General features: G+C 66.0%; 2 protein-coding genes across 7 annotated transcripts; one reads left to right on the plus strand and one right to left on the minus strand.

The window, feature by feature from the left end:
• Nucleotides 1-402: 402 nt before the first annotated feature.
• Nucleotides 403-5,478, minus strand: HCFC1R1 (host cell factor C1 regulator 1). Of its 4 annotated transcripts, none has more exons than XM_073346465.2 (6): nucleotides 5,339-5,478; nucleotides 3,276-3,508; nucleotides 3,126-3,188; nucleotides 1,108-1,287; nucleotides 864-998; nucleotides 403-781 (listed from the first exon to the last, which is right to left on the minus strand). In XM_073346465.2, exons 2-6 carry the CDS (start codon nucleotides 3,416-3,418, stop codon nucleotides 625-627), a joined length of 678 nt encoding a protein of 225 aa, XP_073202566.1. In that variant the 5' UTR covers nucleotides 3,419-3,508; nucleotides 5,339-5,478; the 3' UTR covers nucleotides 403-624. The 4 variants fall into 4 exon arrangements, with proteins under 4 accessions (XP_073202566.1, XP_073202569.1, XP_073202568.1 ...); XM_073346468.2 differs by lacking the exon at nucleotides 5,339-5,478 and adding an exon at nucleotides 5,261-5,319; XM_073346467.2 differs by lacking the exon at nucleotides 5,339-5,478 and adding an exon at nucleotides 3,970-4,814.
• THOC6 (THO complex subunit 6) lies at nucleotides 5,185-14,271 on the plus strand. Of its 3 annotated transcripts, none has more exons than XM_073346462.2 (13): nucleotides 5,185-5,330; nucleotides 7,823-7,938; nucleotides 8,019-8,083; nucleotides 8,349-8,452; nucleotides 9,167-9,204; nucleotides 9,273-9,321; nucleotides 9,410-9,481; nucleotides 10,339-10,441; nucleotides 10,727-10,776; nucleotides 11,527-11,589; nucleotides 11,955-12,065; nucleotides 13,438-13,566; nucleotides 13,873-14,271. In XM_073346462.2, exons 1-13 carry the CDS (start codon nucleotides 5,226-5,228, stop codon nucleotides 13,954-13,956), a joined length of 1,089 nt encoding a protein of 362 aa, XP_073202563.1. In that variant the 5' UTR covers nucleotides 5,185-5,225; the 3' UTR covers nucleotides 13,957-14,271. The 3 variants fall into 3 exon arrangements, with proteins under 3 accessions (XP_073202563.1, XP_073202564.1, XP_073202565.1); XM_073346463.2 differs by having other exon boundaries at nucleotides 10,342-10,441; XM_073346464.2 differs by having other exon boundaries at nucleotides 5,238-5,732.
• Nucleotides 14,272-17,049: the final 2,778 nt, after the last annotated feature.

Below are 17,049 nucleotides of genomic sequence, written 5' to 3' on the forward strand. Positions count from 1 at the left end.
GGGTGGGGGAGGGAGAACTCACCAGCAGGGCAGCCACTGAGGCAAGGCACAGCGCTGGGGGTGGGCCGGTGTTGGGGGAGTGTCTGGCTGGGGGCACCTCTAGAGGGAAGCTCACAGCAGCAGGCTGTGTAGTCAGTGGCTGGGGGCACTGTTGGGGGAAGCTCGCAGCGTTGCCGGGAGAGGGGACTATTCCTGGCTGGGGGGTTGCAAACCCCTTTCAAGCGCCTCACCTGCTTTGAACTCCCAGGCCGGGGGAGAAACGCTGTCCCCACCCTCTGCCTGGGGCGAGAAATCTTTCCCCAGGGGGGCTGGTCCCTCCAGCAGGGAGAGAGGGGACTCCCACAAAATTCCCCCTCCCTGTGGGGGGGGGCAGCCCCCAAAACATTCCAGACCTCCCCAGCCTCAGGGCTCTCTCCTCCTTTATTGACTCCCGGGCAGCGGGCGAGGCGCACAAACTTCAGTACAGTTCATCTTGTGGTCGCAGTGGTGGGGACGCCCCAGCTCGGGGCACTGCTGCGGGGAAGCTCGCTGCGCTGGCGACAGGGTGTGTCCAGCCCCTGTGGGTCTGTCTGGGGTGAGTCCATACCCAGCGTCTCCCCAGCTGGGATGGGGAACGGTCCTGCATCACAGCTCCATCTCCTCCGGCCGCACCCCCTGCCCCCGGCCTGGGGAGAGCAGCGGGGGGCCAGCTAGGGCGCTGGGGGGCAGCATGAGGGTCCGGATGGAGTGGGGCACCTGGCTACCCGGGGGGGTCCACAGCACCAGCTCCGTCGCGGGGTTCCTGGGGCAGGGGAAGGAGACGGAAGTTAGATAACGCCAGCCCCTCCCTGCCCCCTCCTGCCCCTCCATGGGGCAATACTCACAGGTACTGTAGGAGGCCCGGCTCTGCCAGGCTGAGGGGAGTGCAGTCGGCCATGCTGAACTCCCCCTCCAGCACCACGCTGCCCTCCTCGGCCTCCGCCCCGCCGGCGTCCTCGCTCCCTCCAGCCGGGGGCAGCCTGGGGGGGGAACGCACAGCGCTGAGATGCAGCCACCTCTGGGGCGAGTCCCCCGTTCCCCCCAGCACGATGCTCCCCCGCCCTGCTCCCCATGGTGCGCCCCGGGTACCTCTGCTCCGGCTGCCGGCAGCGGGCGTAATCCTGCACCCACTGCGCCCAGGCGGGGTCGGGCGCCGGGCCCCGGGCGGGGAACCCGTTGCCGCTGTAGACGTGGTCGTTCTCCAGGCTCAGCGTGTTGAAGCGGGCCGCCATCTTCTCCTCCGACAGGAACTGCTTTGGGCCGGGCTGCCTGCAGTGGGTGGGGAGGGAAAGGGGAGCTCCCACAATGCACTGCGCTCGGTCGCGCCAAGCTGGGGGGCTCTTGGGCTGCTGTGTGCCCACTTGCAGCGAGACGGGGGTTCCCAGCATGCATTGCGCACGGTCGTGCCGAGCCTTGCGTGCCTAAGCGCCCGCGTGACCAGTCCAGCCAAGCTGGAGAGCTCCCAGAAGCCATTGCACCACCTCACGCCAAGCTGGGGAGCCACCTAGCAGCTCTGTGTTCTTGGGGAACCGGGGGCAGGGCCCAGCCTGGCTGACTCACGAAAGACCTTCCCGCCCCAGCCTTTGCTTGAACCAAATCTGCACCAGAAGAAAGACGTACAAAAAGCAATGGAAAGGCTGTGGGAGACACCCCTAAACCCCAGGCTAAGGGGGACAGGAATAAGGAAACCCCCCTAGCCTCATCTGCATGGAAGATGGGACAAGGAGGCATCTCCATCAGCCTACAGAATGGAGATTCCAAGGCAAGGACCGCAGGGAACTCTGGGAGCAGAAAAGCAGGGCAGCACGGCATGATGGGGGATCTCTGCCCCAGATGTTAATGAACCCCCGCCTCCATGCCCTCAGCTCAGTGGTGATCAGAGCAATTCTAGTCATGAATCCTTTATTGGTATCCAAAATGGTGACACTCCCTAACTGCATTGTGAGCTCCCTCCAGGGAACAGCGCCCACAGCCAGGAAGCTCAGCTCCTGTTGTCATGAGCAAAACAACTTTGGGATCCTCCCTTGAGCCATCCGTCTGCCCATAAACAAATCGAGCGTCTCCCTTGAACCACTGTTCTTCCCCTACAAAACCCCGACCCACGCTCCAGCCCATGCTCTGCTAACTGGATCCAAACTCTGCAGCAGGTCCACTGGGACCCCAGCACTCCGGACCCTCAGCTACCACCGCCCCCTGGGACCCCCAATCGACTCCAGCTTCACGGAGTGGTGAGAACCCAGCTCTCTCGCTCTCTAGGTGCAGCCCCCTGACCCTGACGTGTGTGATCAGATAGAGTTTTCTAAATCTGACTTTTATAATCTGGATTTAAGATGATCACGGTTTGGTTTGGTTCCCCGGTGGTTATTACCTGGCAATAAATAACTTTCATGGTTAAGCCGGTTACGTCTCCGTCTCCCCCTCGTGGGGTTTTTTTTTGGTTCCGCATTCGCTCTGCAGCAAGGCTCCTCGTCCCTAAGCTAAAGATCCCTGCAATGCCCCCAAATCCCCTGGGGTTTGCTCAGCCAGTGGGTTGCGACCAGAACAATTGTGATGTGAAAGTGCTGATTAACCTGGTCCACTTGGGGTGGGGTGGGGGTGTGGGTGTGTTTTCACGGTGTTTTTACAGCCCTAGGGAACCGAGGTCCTGCAGGATCACGCCGTTGGGAGGGGACGTGCAGCAGGGAGAAGCAGAGCTCCGTATGAGAACACAAGGGACACAAGCAGCACGTTGATAGCTGTACACAACTCCCCTCCCCAAGGGTAACCCTAATAAATGAGTGAACCCCAAAGTAACGGGCAAAGCTGGTAACGGGTCTCCTGGGCTGCACTGCGCCTAGTCACATGAGGCCAGGAGCCTCCCAGAATGCATTGCACTGAGTTACGCCAAGAGAGCGGCCTCCCAGCAGGCACTGCCCCTGCTCATGCCAACCGGGGGAGCTCTCAGGAAGTCCCGCCCCCGGTCCTGCCGAACTAGGGATCCCCCAGCATGCACTGCAGCCAGGCTGTGGTGAGGAACCAGGCAGGGTTTAACCAGGAAGGGGGATGAAGGCCAATATAAGGGGGGACCCCCAGGCCTCCCCCATTGATGTCACCTCCCCCATACTCACTGCTCTTCCTTCTCCAGGCGGCGTTTCAGGGCCAGCGACGCCACGTGGGGCAGCTGGCGGATGCTGAAACAGGAGGAGAGAGTCAAAATCAGGGGGTCCCAGTGCCCCGTCCCAGCTCTTTCAGTCCCAGCAGCCCCCGCATATGCTCACCATGGCAGTGCCGTGCCGGTGAAGCTGACCAGCCCCTGATCCCGAGCGGCCCAGGGCATTCTGCGGGGCACCTCCTGCCTCCAGTCAGGGGTCGGGGCCGTGCAGCGGGGGGAGCCCAGCCACGGGCGGCGGCTCCAGCCCATGTCCGCCCCCCTAGGAAGGGGCAGTGATGGGGCTCGAGGTCACCGCCGCCCCCGGCTGCCAGGGTTGGGGACCCATCCGCGGGTCATCGCCTGGAGAGACAAGGGAGAGTTACACGCTGTCATAAATATCAAGGGAAGGGTAAACCCCTTTAAAATCCCTCCTGGCCAGAGGGAAAACCCTCTCACCTGTAAAGGGGTAAGAAGCTAGAATAACCTCGCGGGCACCTGACCACAATGACCCATGAGGAGACCAGATACTTTCAAAGCTGGAGGGGGGGGGAAACAAAGGGTCTCTCTGTCTGTGGGAGGCTTTTGCCGGGGACAGAACAGGAATGGAGTCTGAGAACTGAGGCAGTAATCTAGCTAGAGACGCGTTAGATTCTGATTTCTTTAAATGGCTGCTAAAATAGGCTGTGCTGAATGGAACGGAGATTCCTGTTTTTCTGTCTTTTTGTCACTTAAGGTTTTGCCTAGAGGGACTCTCTGTGTTTTGAATCTGATTACCCGGTAAAGTATTTACCAGCCTGAGTTTACAGAGGTGATTCTTTTACCTTTTCTTCAATTAAAATTCTTCTTTTAAGATCCTGATTGATTTTTCCCTATTCTTAAGATCCAAGGGTTTGGGTCTGTGGTCACCGATGCAAATTGGTGAGGATTTTTATCAGGCCTTCCCCAGGAAAGGGGGTGTCGGGTCTGGGGAGGATTTGGGGGGAGAGCCGTTTCCAAGCGGGCTCTTTCCCGGCTATGTATCTGTTAGACGCTTGGTGGTGGCAGCCATGAAGTCCGAGGGGAAAGGTAAAATAGTTTGTGCCTTGGGGAAGTTTTAACCCGGGCTGGTAAGAATAAGCTTAGGGGGTTTTCATGCGGGTCCCCGAGAGTTCAGAGTGGGGCGGGATCCCTGACAGGGCGGCAGACACGCCCAGCCCGACGGGCTCGGCCGGCTCCCAAGGCGCAGGGCGCCAGAGGGACTGAGCTGCTGGGCTCCCAGCATGCACCGGGGGGTCACGTGGAGCCGGGGGGGCTCCCAGCATGCACCGGGGGGGTCACGTGGAGCCGGGGGGGCTCCCAGCATGCACCGGGGGGGGTCACGCCGGGCCAGGGGCTCCCAGCATGCACCGGGGGGGTCACGCCGGGCCAGGGGCTCCCAGCATGCACCGGGGGGGTCACGTGGAGCCGGGGGGCTCCCAGCATGCACCGCGCCGGGCCACGCCGGGCCAGGGGCTCCCAGCATGCACCGGGGGGGATCACGCCGGGCCGGGGGGCTCCCAGCATGCACTGCGCCGGGTCTCGTGGGGCCGGGGGGGCTCCCAGCATGCACCGGGGAGGTCACGCCGGGCCGGGGGGCTCCCAGCATGCACTGCGCCGGGCCTCGCGAGGCTGGACGGGCTCCCAGCATGCACCGGAGGGACCACGCCGGGCCGGGGGGCTCCCAGCATGCACCGGGGGGGATCACGCCGGGCCGGGGGGCTCCCAGCATGCACTGCGCCGGGTCTCGTGGGGCCGGGGGGGCTCCCAGCATGCACCGGTGAGGTCACATGGAGACGGGGGGGCTCCCAGCATGCACTGCGCCGGGCCACGCCGGGCCAGGGGCTCCCAGCATGCACCGGGGGGGATCACGCCGGGCCGGGGGGCTCCCAGCATGCACTGCGCCGGGTCTCGTGGAGCCGGGGGGGCTCCCAGCATGCATTGCACCCAGCCACAACCCCCTGAAGAGATGGGGCGGGCCCTCGAAAGGGGGCGTGGCTAGACGCAGGGGGCGGGGCTGCAGTTCCGGGGGCGCGCCACAGGCCGAAGTCAGCCCGCGCGCATGCGCAGAGCGACCCCAGGTGTAGCGGTTGGCACCTCGGCGCGTGGCTTCCACCGTTCGTCTCGCGACGGGGGCAGCGATTGGGTGGGGTTCGACGCATGCGCGGTACGGACCTGACAGAGATTTTTTTCGCACCGACCGAGGTCCTTTTTCTTACTCCCCTCCCCCCCGCCTCAGCGTCCTCAGGATTCTCCGCCACCACCTTCCTCCGGGATGCGTGCGCAGCCTCCCCCGTCACGTGAGAGGAGCGGGCCAATGGACTGCGGCGGCGCGGGGCCTACTGGGAAATGTAGTCCTTGGCCCTCTGCTGGGACGAGACCGTCCGGCGCGTGGGGACTCCATTTCCCATCGGGCGCCGCGCGCGCTCGCTGCCCGAGCCGCCCCGGGCGGGCCCGCGCAGCCTGCTGGGAGCTGTAGTCCTCGGCCGGGGGAGACGCGGAGTGACGACGTCAGAGTAGCGCGACGCGGAGGCACGTTGTGTGAGGAGGCCTCATGGCACCTGGGGAGGTAACTGCAGCCGCAGCACAGGCAGAGGACGGGGGGAGGCAATCCCAGCATGCACCGGGCGTGGGGCTCCCTGGGAGCCCCCCGGGTTGGCGCGACCCGGCCCCAGGGCAGGCTGGGAGCCCCCGGGTTGGCGCGACCCGGCCCGGTGCAGGCTGGGAGCCCCCGGGTTGGTGCGACCCGGCCCCAGGGCAGGCTGGGACCCCCCGGGTTGGCGCGACCCGGCCCGGTGCATGCTGGGACCCCCCGGGTTGGTGCGACCCGGCCCCAGGGCAGGCTGGGACCCCCCGGGTTGGCGCGACCCGGCCCGGTGCATGCTGGGACCCCCCGGGTTGGCGCGACCCGGCCCGGTGCATGCTGGGACCCCCCGGGTTGGCGCGACCCGGCCCGGTGCATGCTGGGACCCCCCGGGTTGGTGCGACCCGGCCCCAGGGCAGGCTGGGACCCCCCGGGTTGGCGCGACCCGGCCCGGTGCATGCTGGGACCCCCCGGGTTGGCGCGACCCGGCCCGGTGCAGGCTGGGAGCCCCCCGGGTTGGCGCGACCCGGCCCGGTGCATGCTGGGAGCCCCCCCGGGTTGGCGCGACCCGGCCCGGTGCAGGCTGGGACCCCCCGGGTTGGCGCGACCCGGCCCGGTGCATGCTGGGAGCCCCCCGGGTTGGCGCGACCCGGCCCCAGGGCAGGCTGGGAGCCCCCCGGGTTGGCGCGACCCGGCCCGGTGCAGGCTGGGAGCCCCCCGGGTTGGCGCGACCCGGCCTGGTGCAGGCTGGGAGCCCCCGGGTTGGCGCGACCCGGCCCGGTGCAGGCTGGGAGCCCCCGGGTTGGTGCGACCCGGCCCCAGGGCAGGCTGGGACCCCCCGGGTTGGGGCGACCCGGCCCGGTGCATGCTGGGAGCCCCCCCGGGTTGGCGCGACCCGGCCCGGTGCAGGCTGGGACCCCCCGGGTTGGCGCGACCCGGCCCGGTGCATGCTGGGAGCCCCCCGGGTTGGCGCGACCCGGACCCAGGGCAGGCTGGGAGCCCCCCGGGTTGGCGCGACCCGGCCCCAGGGCAGGCTGGGACCCCCCGGGTTGGCGCGACCCGGCCCGGTGCATGCTGGGACCCCCCGGGTTGGCGCGACCCGGCCCGGTGCAGGCTGGGAGCCCCCGGGTTGGTGCGACCCGGCCCCAGGGCAGGCTGGGACCCCCCGGGTTGGCGCGACCCGGCCCGGTGCATGCTGGGAGCCCCCCGGGTTGGCGCGACCCGGACCCAGGGCAGGCTGGGAGCCCCCCGGGTTGGCGCGACCCGGCCCGGTGCAGGCTGGGAGCCCCCGGGTTGGCGCGACCCGGCCCCAGGGCAGGCTGGGAGCCCCCGGGTTGGCGCGACCCGGCCCCAGGGCAGGCTGGGAGCCCCCGGGTTGGTGCGACCCGGCCCCAGGGCAGGCTGGGAGCCCCCCGGGTTGGCGCGACCCGGCCCCAGGGCAGGCTGGGAGCCCCCCGGGTTGGCGCGACCCGGCCCCAGGGCAGGCTGGGAGCCCCCTGGGTTGGCGCGACCCGGCCCGGTGCATGCTGGGCCCCCCCCGGGTTGGCGCGACCCGGCCCGGTGCATGCTGGGAGCCCTCCGGGTTGGCGCAACCCGGCCCTGGCGCGGGCTGGGACCCCCCGGGTTGGCGCGACCTGGCCCGGTGCATGCTGGGAGCCCCCCGGGTTGGCGCGACCCGGCCCTGGCGCGGGCTGGGACCCCCCGGGTTGGCGCGACCCGGCCCTGGCGCGGGCTGGGACCCCCCGGGTTGGCGCGACCCGGCCCTGGCGCGGGCTGGGACCCCCCGGGTTGGCGCGACCCGGCCCTGGCGCGGGCTGGGACCCCCCGGGTTGGCGCGACCCGGCCCGGTGCAGGCTGGGAGCCCCCCGGGTTGGCGCGACCCGGCCCGGTGCGTGCTGGGAGCCCCCCGGGTTGGCGCGACCCGGCCCGGTGCGTGCTGGGAGCCCCCCGGGTTGGCGCGACCCGGCCCGGTGCGTGCTGGGAGCCCCCCCGGGTTGGCGCGACCCGGCCCGGTGCATGCTGGGAATACATGTCCCAGTACTTGACCCCCTAACATGTCGCCCTCCCGCCCCCAGAGGGATGCCCAGCGCGCGCTGGAGCTGCTGCATATGACCGTTTTCTCCCAGAGCGTCTCGCCCTGCGGCAAGTACCTGGCAGCTGGGAACAACTATGGGGAGATCGCCATCTTCAGGTAACCCCCGGCCTGCCCCCGTCACCCCCTGCCCCTCCTGGGGCTGCTCCCCTCCGCTCACCCCCCTCTGCTCCCCCCAGCCTCTCGGCGGCGCTGAGCTCCGAAGCCAAGGAGGAGAGCAAGAAGCCGGTGGTGTCCTTCACAGGTAGGTGCCTCTCGCGGGTGGGGGAGTGAGGGAGGGTTCCCAGCATGCACTGAGGCCACTTGCGCCAACCTGGGATGCGTCGTGCCCACTGTTGCCAAGCCAAGGGGTCCCAGAATGCATTGCACCAAGCTGGGGAGCTCCCGGAACGCACAGCACCCGGTCATGCCAGGGAGCTCCCATCACGCACCGAATCCAGCGGCCCCAGCTGGGGCGTCCCCCAGATGCCCTGTCCCGGGGCTGACGCCCGCCTTGCTCCCCTCCGCAGCCCACGACGGGCCGGTCTACGCCATGGTCTCCACCGAGCGGCAGCTGCTGAGTTCCGGCAACGGCGAGCTCAAGGCCTGGAACTGGAGCGACATCGTCAAGAAGGTGAGACATGCCGCTGCCCTCCCCCTCGTGTCCCGGACGCCTGGGTCCCTGCTGAGGCCGCCTCTCCCGCCCCGGGCTCCTGGCTCCCTCCTAACGCCGCCTATTCCCGCCCCGGGCTCCTGGCTCCCTCCTAACGCCGCCTATTCCCGCCCCGGGCTCCTGGGTCCCTCCTAACGCCACCTATTCCCGCCCCGGGCTCCTGGGTCCCTGCTAACGCCGCCTATTCCCGCCCCGGGCTCCTGGGTCCCTCCTAACGCCGCCTATTCCCGCCCCGGGCTCCTGGGTCCCTCCTAACGCCGCCTATTCCCGCCCCGGGCTCCTGGGTCCCTCCTAACGCTGCCTATTCCCGCCCCGGGCTCCTGGGTCCCTCCTAACGCCGCCTATTCCCGCCCCGGGCCCCTGGGTCCCTCCTAACGCCGCCTATTCCCGCCCCGGGCTCCTGGGTCCCTCCTAACGCCACCTATTCCCACCCCGGGCCCCTGGGTCCCTCCTAACGCCGCCTATTCCTGCCCCGGACGCCTGGGTCCCTCCTAACGCCGCCTATTCCCGCCCCGGACGCCTGGGTCCCTCCTAACGCCGCCTATTCCCGCCCCGGACGCCTGGGTCCCTCCTAACGCCGCCTATTCCCGCCCTGGACGCCTGGGTCCCTGCTAACGCCACCTCTCCCGCCCTGGACGCCTGGGTCCCTCCTAACGCCGCCTCTCTCCCTGGCAGGGGTGCAAGGAAGCCTGGAGCCGCAGACCCCCGTACAGGTGAGCCCCCCCGTCCCCCTGCCCCCACCCCCTTCGCTTTCACACTCCCGCTCTCTCTCCTGTGCCAGGAGCAGCCTGGAGGTGCCTGAGATCAACAGCCTGCAGCTGAACCCCAAGGTGAGCCGCCGTGCATTGTGGGAAGGGGGGGCACCCCTCGGTTCCCCAGACCCCCCTTACCTGCTGTCTCTCTGCCCTTCCCCCGCAGGATAACAGCCTCCTGCTGGCCGGGGGCGACTGCGCCGTGCACGCCATGGACCTGGAGTCCGGCGCCTTCACCGTGAGTGTGGGGGGGTCACCGTGGAGCTGGGGGGGCCATGGGAGCCTGTGGGTGCAGGGGTGGGCCACCAGGGGGAGCCCCCCCCCTCGGTCACTGCTGGGGAAATGGGCCGGAACGCACTGAAACGGGAGGGTAGCGTCTGTCTGTCCCCGTCCTCCCGTCTGTCCGTCCTTGTCCTCCTGTCCCTGTCCTCTCGTCTGTCCGTCCCCGTCCTTCTGTCCCCGTCCTCTCGTCTGTCCGTCCCCGTCTGTGTGTGCCCGTCCTCCCGTCTGTCTGTCCCCGTCTGTGTGTGCCTGTCCTCCCATCTGTCCATCCCCGTCGTCCTTTTCGCGTCCTCCCGTCTGTCCGTCCCCGTCCTCCCGTCCCCGTCCTCCCGTCTGTCTGTCCCCGTCTGTGTGTGCCTGTCCTCCCATCTGTCCATCCCCGTCGTCCTTTTCGCGTCCTCCCGTCTGTCCGTCCCCGTCCTCCTGTCCCCGTCCTCCCGTCCCCGTCCTCCCGTTTGTCTGTCCCCATCTGTGTGTGCCTGTCCTCCCATCCTCCTGTCCCCGTCCTCCCGTCTGTCCATCCCCGTCCTCCTGTCCCCGTCCTCCCGTCCCCGTCCTCCCGTTTGTCTGTCCTTGTCTGTCTGTCACCGTCCACCCTGTTTGTCTGTCCCCGTCTGTGTGTACCTGTCCTCCCGTCTGTCCGACCCCGTCCTCCCGTCTGTCTGTCCCCCTCTGTGTGTGCCTGTCCTCCCGTCTGTCCATTCCCGTCTGTCTGTCCTCGTCTGTCTGTCCCCTCCCCCTCTCTGTCAGTCCATCCCCATCCACCCCGTCTGTCCGTGCCCCCCTGCCCACTCTCTCTCCCTGTCTCCCCAGCAGGAGTTTCGGGGGCACAGTGACTACGTCCACTGCCTGGCGCTGCGGGACCAGGCCCAGGAGTGCCTGTCGGGCAGCGAGGACGGCACCGTGCGCATGTGGGGTGAGGAGCCGGAGGACCCCCACGGCGCCGCCGTCCTGACACCCTGGCCCCATCCTGAGCCCTCGGGCGGGCCCGTGGGCCGGGGGAGGGGGTGGCTCGGAGCCTGGGGCCATCCATGTCCTCCGGGATGTGCAGGGACCCGTCCATGTGCCCCCCTGCCCCCGGCTGAGCGGTGAGAATGGCCCATCCCGCCACTGTCTCTCTGCCGGGGCAGGTGATGACTGGGGCGGGGGGGGGGGGGAAGGAGGCCCTGCCCCCCCCCACACCGAGCTCTCTGTGTCGCAGATCTACGCACCGGGGCCCAGGTCCAGCTCATCGAAGTGCACAAATACGAGGTAACGACAGCTCCCCCCGTCCCCCAGCTCTAACCACCAGCCCCCACTCCCCTCCCAGAGCTGGGGAGAGAACCTGGCTCCCAGCCCCCCCTGCTTTAACCCACCAGCCCCCACTCCCCTCCCGGAGCCGGGGAGAGAACCTGGCTCCCAGCGCCCCCCGCGCTAACCCACCAGCCCCCACTCCCCTCCCGGAGCCGGGGAGAGAACCCAGGAGTCCTGGCTCCCAGCCCCCCCTGCGCTAACCCACCAGCCACCACTCCCCTCCCAGAGCCAGGGAGAGAACCCAGGAGTCCTGGCTCCCAGACCCCACAGCTCTAACCACCAGCCCCCACTCCCCTCCCAGAGCTGGGGAGAGAACCCAGGAGTCCTGGCTCCCAGCCCCCCCTGCGCTAACCCACCAGCCACCACTCCCCTCCCAGAGCCAGGGAGAGAACCCAGGAGTCCTAGCTCCTAGCCCCCCCTGCTCTAACCCACCAGCCCCCACTCCCCTCCCAGAGCCAGGGAGAGAACCCAGGAGTCCTGGCTCCCAGACCCCCCAGCTCTAACCGACCAGCCCCCACTCCCCTCCCAAAGCAGGGGAGAGAACCCAGGAGTCCTGGCTCCCAGCCCCCCCTGCTCTGACCCACCAGCCCCCATTCCCTTCCCAGAGCTGGGGAGAGAACCCAGGAGTCCTGGCTCCCAGACCCCCCAGCTCTGACCCACCAGACCCCACTGCTCCCCCCATAACGGGCCCTCGTTCCCCTCCCCCAGGAATGCAGCCGGCCCCAGCTCGGGAAGTGGATCCGTTGCCTGGCAACAGACTGTGACTGGATGGTGCGTGAGTTCCCAGCAGGGGGCGCTGGTTTGGGGGCCCCCCCCCGCTGCACCTGGGGTGGTAAAGTCGCCGTCTCCTCAGCTGTGGGGCTAGGGATCTGCTGGGACGCACCCCGCCCCGTGGCGCCCGGCCGGGGGGCTCCGGGGACGCACCCCGCCCCGTGGCGCCCGGCCAGGGGGCTCCGGGGACGCACCCCGCCCCGTGGCGCCCGGCCGGGGGGCTCCGGGGACGCGCTGGGCCCGGTAGCAGTCTCCCCCTCCCAGCTGGCTGCGAGGGGTTGGCCTGAGACGCCGAGGCTCATGGGGTGCGGGGGGAGCAGGGCTGTTGGGGGTCCCTGCGGCGTCTGACCCCGTCTCTCCCCCAGGTGTGCGGGGGGGGCCCGGCGCTCACCCTCTGGCACTTGCGCTCCGTGACCCCCACCACGGTCTTCCCCCTGCCCCACTGCCAGCAGCACGTCATGTTCTACCAGGACCTGGTGAGTGCCCCCCGGCCTGCACCCCTCGGCCTGCGCCAGGCCCGGGCTCCTCCGTGTCTCCTCCCCTCCGGTCCAGCCTCTTCCTGGCACACGCTTGGGTGGGCATCGCGTCCTTCCCCCGGGTGGGCAGGTGGGGGGCACTTCGGGGGGCGTTTGTTCTTTCACCCAGTGGGCGATCCTTCCTTCCTTCCTTCGTTTTCTTCCCCCGTTCGTTGGTTCTTCCTGTTGCCCTGCGGGTTCGTTCGCGCTTTTCATTCAGTCGTTCTGCTCCCCGGTTCATTTGTTCGTTTGACTGCTTCATTCACGCGTTTTCTTCCCTCTTTCTGTTCCCTGATTTATTCCTTCGTTTGTTTTATTCATTCTTTCTAGCATTCATTCGTTCATCCATCCTTCCGTCCTGTTCCTCCATTTGTTCCGTTTCCTGTCCGTTCGCTCTTTTTTCCTTCTTTGCTTCTCTTTTATCGTTCATTCGTCACTGGGGTTCTTCCTTCGTTTGTTCTTTTCCCATTCGTTTGTCTTCATTTTTCTTTTCGTTCTTTCTTTCTCTTGCCTTCTTCCTTCCTTCCTCCCTCTGGGGCGCCTGGCACTGGCCACTGTTGGCAGACGGGACACTGGGCTAGATGGACCTTTGATCTGACCCAGTCTGGCCGTTCTTATGTCTATTTCCCTCTTCGTTCATTCTTTCGTTCTTTTCTCCGTTTGTTTTGGTTCCTTCTTTCTCTTGTTCTCTTCATTCATTCTCTTCTCCGTTCATTCACGCCTGCGTTCTGTTTTTCCTCCTTTCCTTCTCTTCCTCCATGTTTGTATTTACTTTTTCCCCATTCGTTCTGTTCTCCTGTTGGTTTGTTAATTGTTTTCTTTCTATTACTCCCTTCCTTCCTTCTTTCTTTTTACATTCGTTCTTTTTCTTGCCCTCTTCATTTGTGCCAGTCCTCTGCTTGTTCATTTGTTCGCTTTTTTAGTCAGTCCTTTGTTCTAGCCCTACCTTCCTTCCTTTTGTCGTTCTAGCCCCCAGGTCACTTTTTCACTCTTTTTTCCCCGTTCCTTCTCTCTCTCGTTTCTTCATTTGATGTCTGACGTTCTTTTCTTCTGTTCCTGTCCAGCCGCTCTGTTCCTGTGTTCGTCTCTTCGTTCGTTTGCCTTTTCGTTCATTCCTTGCGGCTTTTTCCCTCTTTGTCCCGTTCCCCCTTTCGTTTGTTGGTTCTTTTTAATGCTCTCGTCATTCAGTCTAGTCCCGTCTTTTCTCTTCTCTCCTCTCTCCTTCTATTCCCATCCCGCCACTCGTTCCAGGCCCCGCACGTTCATTGGTTCTTTCCCTCCGTTATCTCCCGAGGTCTCTCACTAACCCCCCCGCCCCGTCTCTGCCCCCCAGATCCTCTCCGCAGGGCACAGCCCGGCCATCAACCACCTGCAGATCAGTGGGGAAATCAGGGCTCAGATCCCCTGCACGCCCCGCTCCGTCCACTCGCTCTGTGTCAACGAGCGCTCCCCTGAGCACAAGGTAGGGGGCGCCCCACGCACATGGGGGGGCTGGGAGAGGAGTGGGGGAGGAGCTGGGAGGTGGGAGGGGCTGGGAGAGAGGCGGGGCCTGGAGCTGGGGAAGGGGCTGGAATTGGAGTGAGGGGAAGGTACCTAATTGGGGGGGCTTCGAGTAGAGTCAGGCATCTAGTCGGGGGGAGGGCAGGGGGCTGGGAAGAGGGGGGCTCTGGGGCAGGGACTCCAATGAAGCTAATTCAGCTCCAAAGGGGACCCCAGGGTCCTGGCCCCACTGACTCCCCCCCCCCCCGAATTGATCTGTCCCCCCCAGGTGCTGACGGCCGCTGGGAGCAGCCACAAAGTCGACGTCTTCACCAACTTCAGCTACCGGGCCTTCTCCCTCTGCTTCGCTTAGCTCCCCCCAGCGCCCCGTCCCCCAGGACCCCCTGATCCCCTCCCCCAGCACCCCTGAACTCCTCCCCCTACCCACGATCCCCACCCCCAGGACCCCCAGTTCCCCTCCCTGACCCCCCACTCCCCTCCTCCCACCCCAGAGCCCCCCAGAACCCCCAATCTCCTCCCCCGTTCCCTTCCTCCCACCCCTAATTCCTGCCCCCAGGACCCCCCAAGCCCCTCCCCCACCCCAGAGCCCCCCCAAGCCCCCTTTCCCTGCTCCCTTTTGGTTTTTTCTCTTCTGTTTGTTTTTTTTTAATAAAATCCAGGCCCCCCCCTACGTCTCTGTGCCCGGAGGGCTGCTGTGGCTCAGGGGTTTGGCTGGGAGATCTGGAGCCGGGCGGGGGGGGTGCACGGAGCTGTCGCCCCACAGATCTGGGGGTGCATTGAGGCGGCGTTTGACTTGGAGGGCAGGGAGCGCGTTTAGCAAACCTGTGTTACCCAGAGCCGTGTGGCGAGCCCCAGCCGGGCCCCTTGGCACGGGCTATGCAGCCGGCTCCACCTCTGGCCTCTCTCCAGCCTCCCTGACTGCGCCCAGCTCTGGTGTGCGGCCTGCTGCCGTTTTTGTCACAGCTCGCGTTACAGCAACTCCGCCTCAGCCCAGGCCGCCAGGCTGGGGGCTCCGTCTGCCCGGAGCTGGGTGTATCTCGGTATTCGGCCTGGGGGACCTGGCTCCACGCTCATCCCCGGGTCGCTCTCAGCCCGGGCTGCGGGGAGCCGGCAGCTGCCTGGTTCTCCGGGGTGGGCAGCTCGGGGGGGACCCCGCGGAGGGGAACGGGGGCAACACTGGCGATCGCAGGAGGAGCCGGCCTGGATCAGAGAAGGAGCCCTGGGGGTCCCGGTCCCAGGGCTTCGCGCAGCAGCAGATGCTGGAGCTGAGAGTCTGAACATGGGAGGTTCTGTAACGGGTGTATCTGCGGGGAACTGGCCCAGGGAGGGGAGCCAGGCAGCAAATCCTCCAACAGCCCCCACTCTCCTCCCCCGATCCAGGGAGAGAACCCAGGAGTCCTGGCTCCCAGCCCCCTCTGCTCTAACCCACCAGCTCCCACTTCCCTCCCCGAGCTGGGGAGAACCCAGGAGCCCTGGCTCCCAGCCCCCCTGCTCTAACCCCTCTGGACCCCACTCCCCTCCCCGAGCTGGGGAGAACCCAGGAGTCCTGGCTCCCAGCCCCCCTGCTCTAACCCCTCTAGACCCCACTCCCCTCCCCGAGCCGGGGAGAACCCAGGAGTCCTGGCTCCCAGCCCCCCTGCTCTAACCCCTCTAGACCCCGCGCCCCTCCCCGAGCTGGGGAGAACCCAGGAGTCCTGGCTCCCAGCCCCCTGCTCTAACTCCTCTAGACCCCACGCCCCTCCCCGAGCTGGGGAGAACCCAGGAGTCCTGGCTCCCAGCCCCCTGCTCTAACTCCTCTAGACCCCACGCCCCTCCCCGAGCTGGGGAGAACCCAGGAGTCCTGGTTCCCAGCCAGGCCATGGGGTGTGCTTTCTCTAGCGATTGCACGTCACAGCCCAGGGAGGTGAGGACAGCGGCTCGGCTCCAGGAGGGGTGGAACTGAGCCAGCTTCCGGCCTCTGTCCCGAGGCAGCCTGGCAAAATCCACAGCCCACATTTTAGGGCTTTGGCTCTGCCGAGCTCAATGAGCATGTCAGTCTTCTGCCACGCCCCAGATTAACGAGGGAGCCTAATGATCGTCTTGGCTCATGTGTCCCGGGGAGCCTGGGGCAGCCCACGCTGGACATGCCCAGGGCAGGCTGCAGGGGGGGAGCAGATCCTCCCAACGACTGGTGGGTAACACTGAAGTTAAACTCCCCAACCCGTCACACACGGAGCTCCTGATCCCCCACCCTGGTTATGGAGAAGCTGAAAAAAGCAGCCACCCAGCCCCCTTTCCTGCCATCCCGTTCTCTGGTCCCAACCAGCACCGAGCTCCAGTCCAGGGAGAAGTTACATAAAATCTCTGCTGGCTACACAAAGTGCTCTTCTGACCCTAGGGCCAGCCACGTTGCCAGGTCAATAGCAGTCTGGATTTTACTCAAAGTACCGCGTGGACGGTCAGTCCTTCAGTGTCTAGCCCTAAAGGTTTCGTAGGAAAGGGGTCTGGAACGGCTTCCAGGGGTCTGGAACAGCTTCCGTATGAGGAGAGATTAATGAGACTGGGACTTTTCAGCCTGGAAAAGAGGAGACTAAGGGGGGATCTGATAGAGGTCTATAAAATCACAGCTGGTGTGGAGAAAGTGGATAAGGAAGTGTTATTTACTCCTTCTCATAACACAAGAACAAGGGGCCACCCAATAAAATTAGACAGCAGGTTTAAAACAAACACAAGGAAGTATTTTTGCATGTAACGCACTGTCAACCTGGGGAACTCCTTGCCAGAGGGTGTTGTGAAGACCAAGACGGTAATGGGGTTCAGAAGGGAGCTAGATAGATTCATGGGGGATCGGTCCATCAATGGCTATTTGCCAGGAAGAGCAGGGAGGGTGTCCCTAGCTCCTCTTTGCCAGGGTTGGGAAAGTCTCTGTGCCGTACCCCACTACGAACACCAGGGAGCACCTGGATGCACAGGGATGTGTGTCTGCGCCATATCTCACTGCTGCCACCAGGGGGCAGCTGTGTGTGTGGGCACCCTTGGCACTAGCCCACTGCTGCCACCAAAGGGTGCCACGTGCCTCGGGGAACAGGGTGGGGATAGTGTGTCGGGGTGTCAGGGTCCCCATTTGCTGAGTGACACTTGGCTGGGGTGGGGGGTGGCTGGGTATTAACAGGGAGGGAGGAGGCTGGGGGGTGATGACACAGGTGGGCGGGGGGCATGCTGGGGAGGGAGAAGCGTGGAGTGAAATCACCCAGAGCTGTGTAAGAGAAGCCAGTGGAAAGGCAGGTGTCAGCACTGGGAGCCAGAAGGGGGCAAATAGCAGAGACGGGCCAGCTGTTGGGTGAGATTTCAGTGCAGGCTGAATTGTCTACCCCCCCCCCCCCACAGCACTCCATCCCCCCATTCCTCACTACACACAACCCTGTCATGTTCCCCTCCCTCCCTGCCCCTCCGTTTGTCTGTCCAC

The sequence above is a fragment of the Lepidochelys kempii genome, chromosome 6 (genome assembly GCF_965140285.1).
Source record: "Lepidochelys kempii isolate rLepKem1 chromosome 6, rLepKem1.hap1, whole genome shotgun sequence".
Lineage (NCBI taxonomy): Eukaryota > Metazoa > Chordata > Testudines > Cheloniidae > Lepidochelys > Lepidochelys kempii.

Coding starts and splice junctions, on each gene's coding strand:
- THOC6 (XM_073346462.2), top strand. CDS start 5,226: ATGCGCAGAGCGACCCCAGGTGTAGCGGTTGGCACCTCGGCGCGTGGC. Junction 5,331..7,822: donor TGGGGTTCGACGCATGCGCG/GTACGGACCTGA, acceptor TCCCGCCCCCAG/AGGGATGCCCAGCGCGCGCT. Junction 9,482..10,338: donor TGGAGTCCGGCGCCTTCACC/GTGAGTGTGGGG, acceptor CTGTCTCCCCAG/CAGGAGTTTCGGGGGCACAG.
- HCFC1R1 (XM_073346465.2), bottom strand. CDS start 3,418: ATGGGCTGGAGCCGCCGCCCGTGGCTGGGCTCCCCCCGCTGCACGGCC. Junction 3,189..3,275: donor ACCGGCACGGCACTGCCATG/GTGAGCATATGC, acceptor CTCCTGTTTCAG/CATCCGCCAGCTGCCCCACG. Junction 1,288..3,125: donor CGCCTGGAGAAGGAAGAGCA/GTGAGTATGGGG, acceptor CACCCACTGCAG/GCAGCCCGGCCCAAAGCAGT.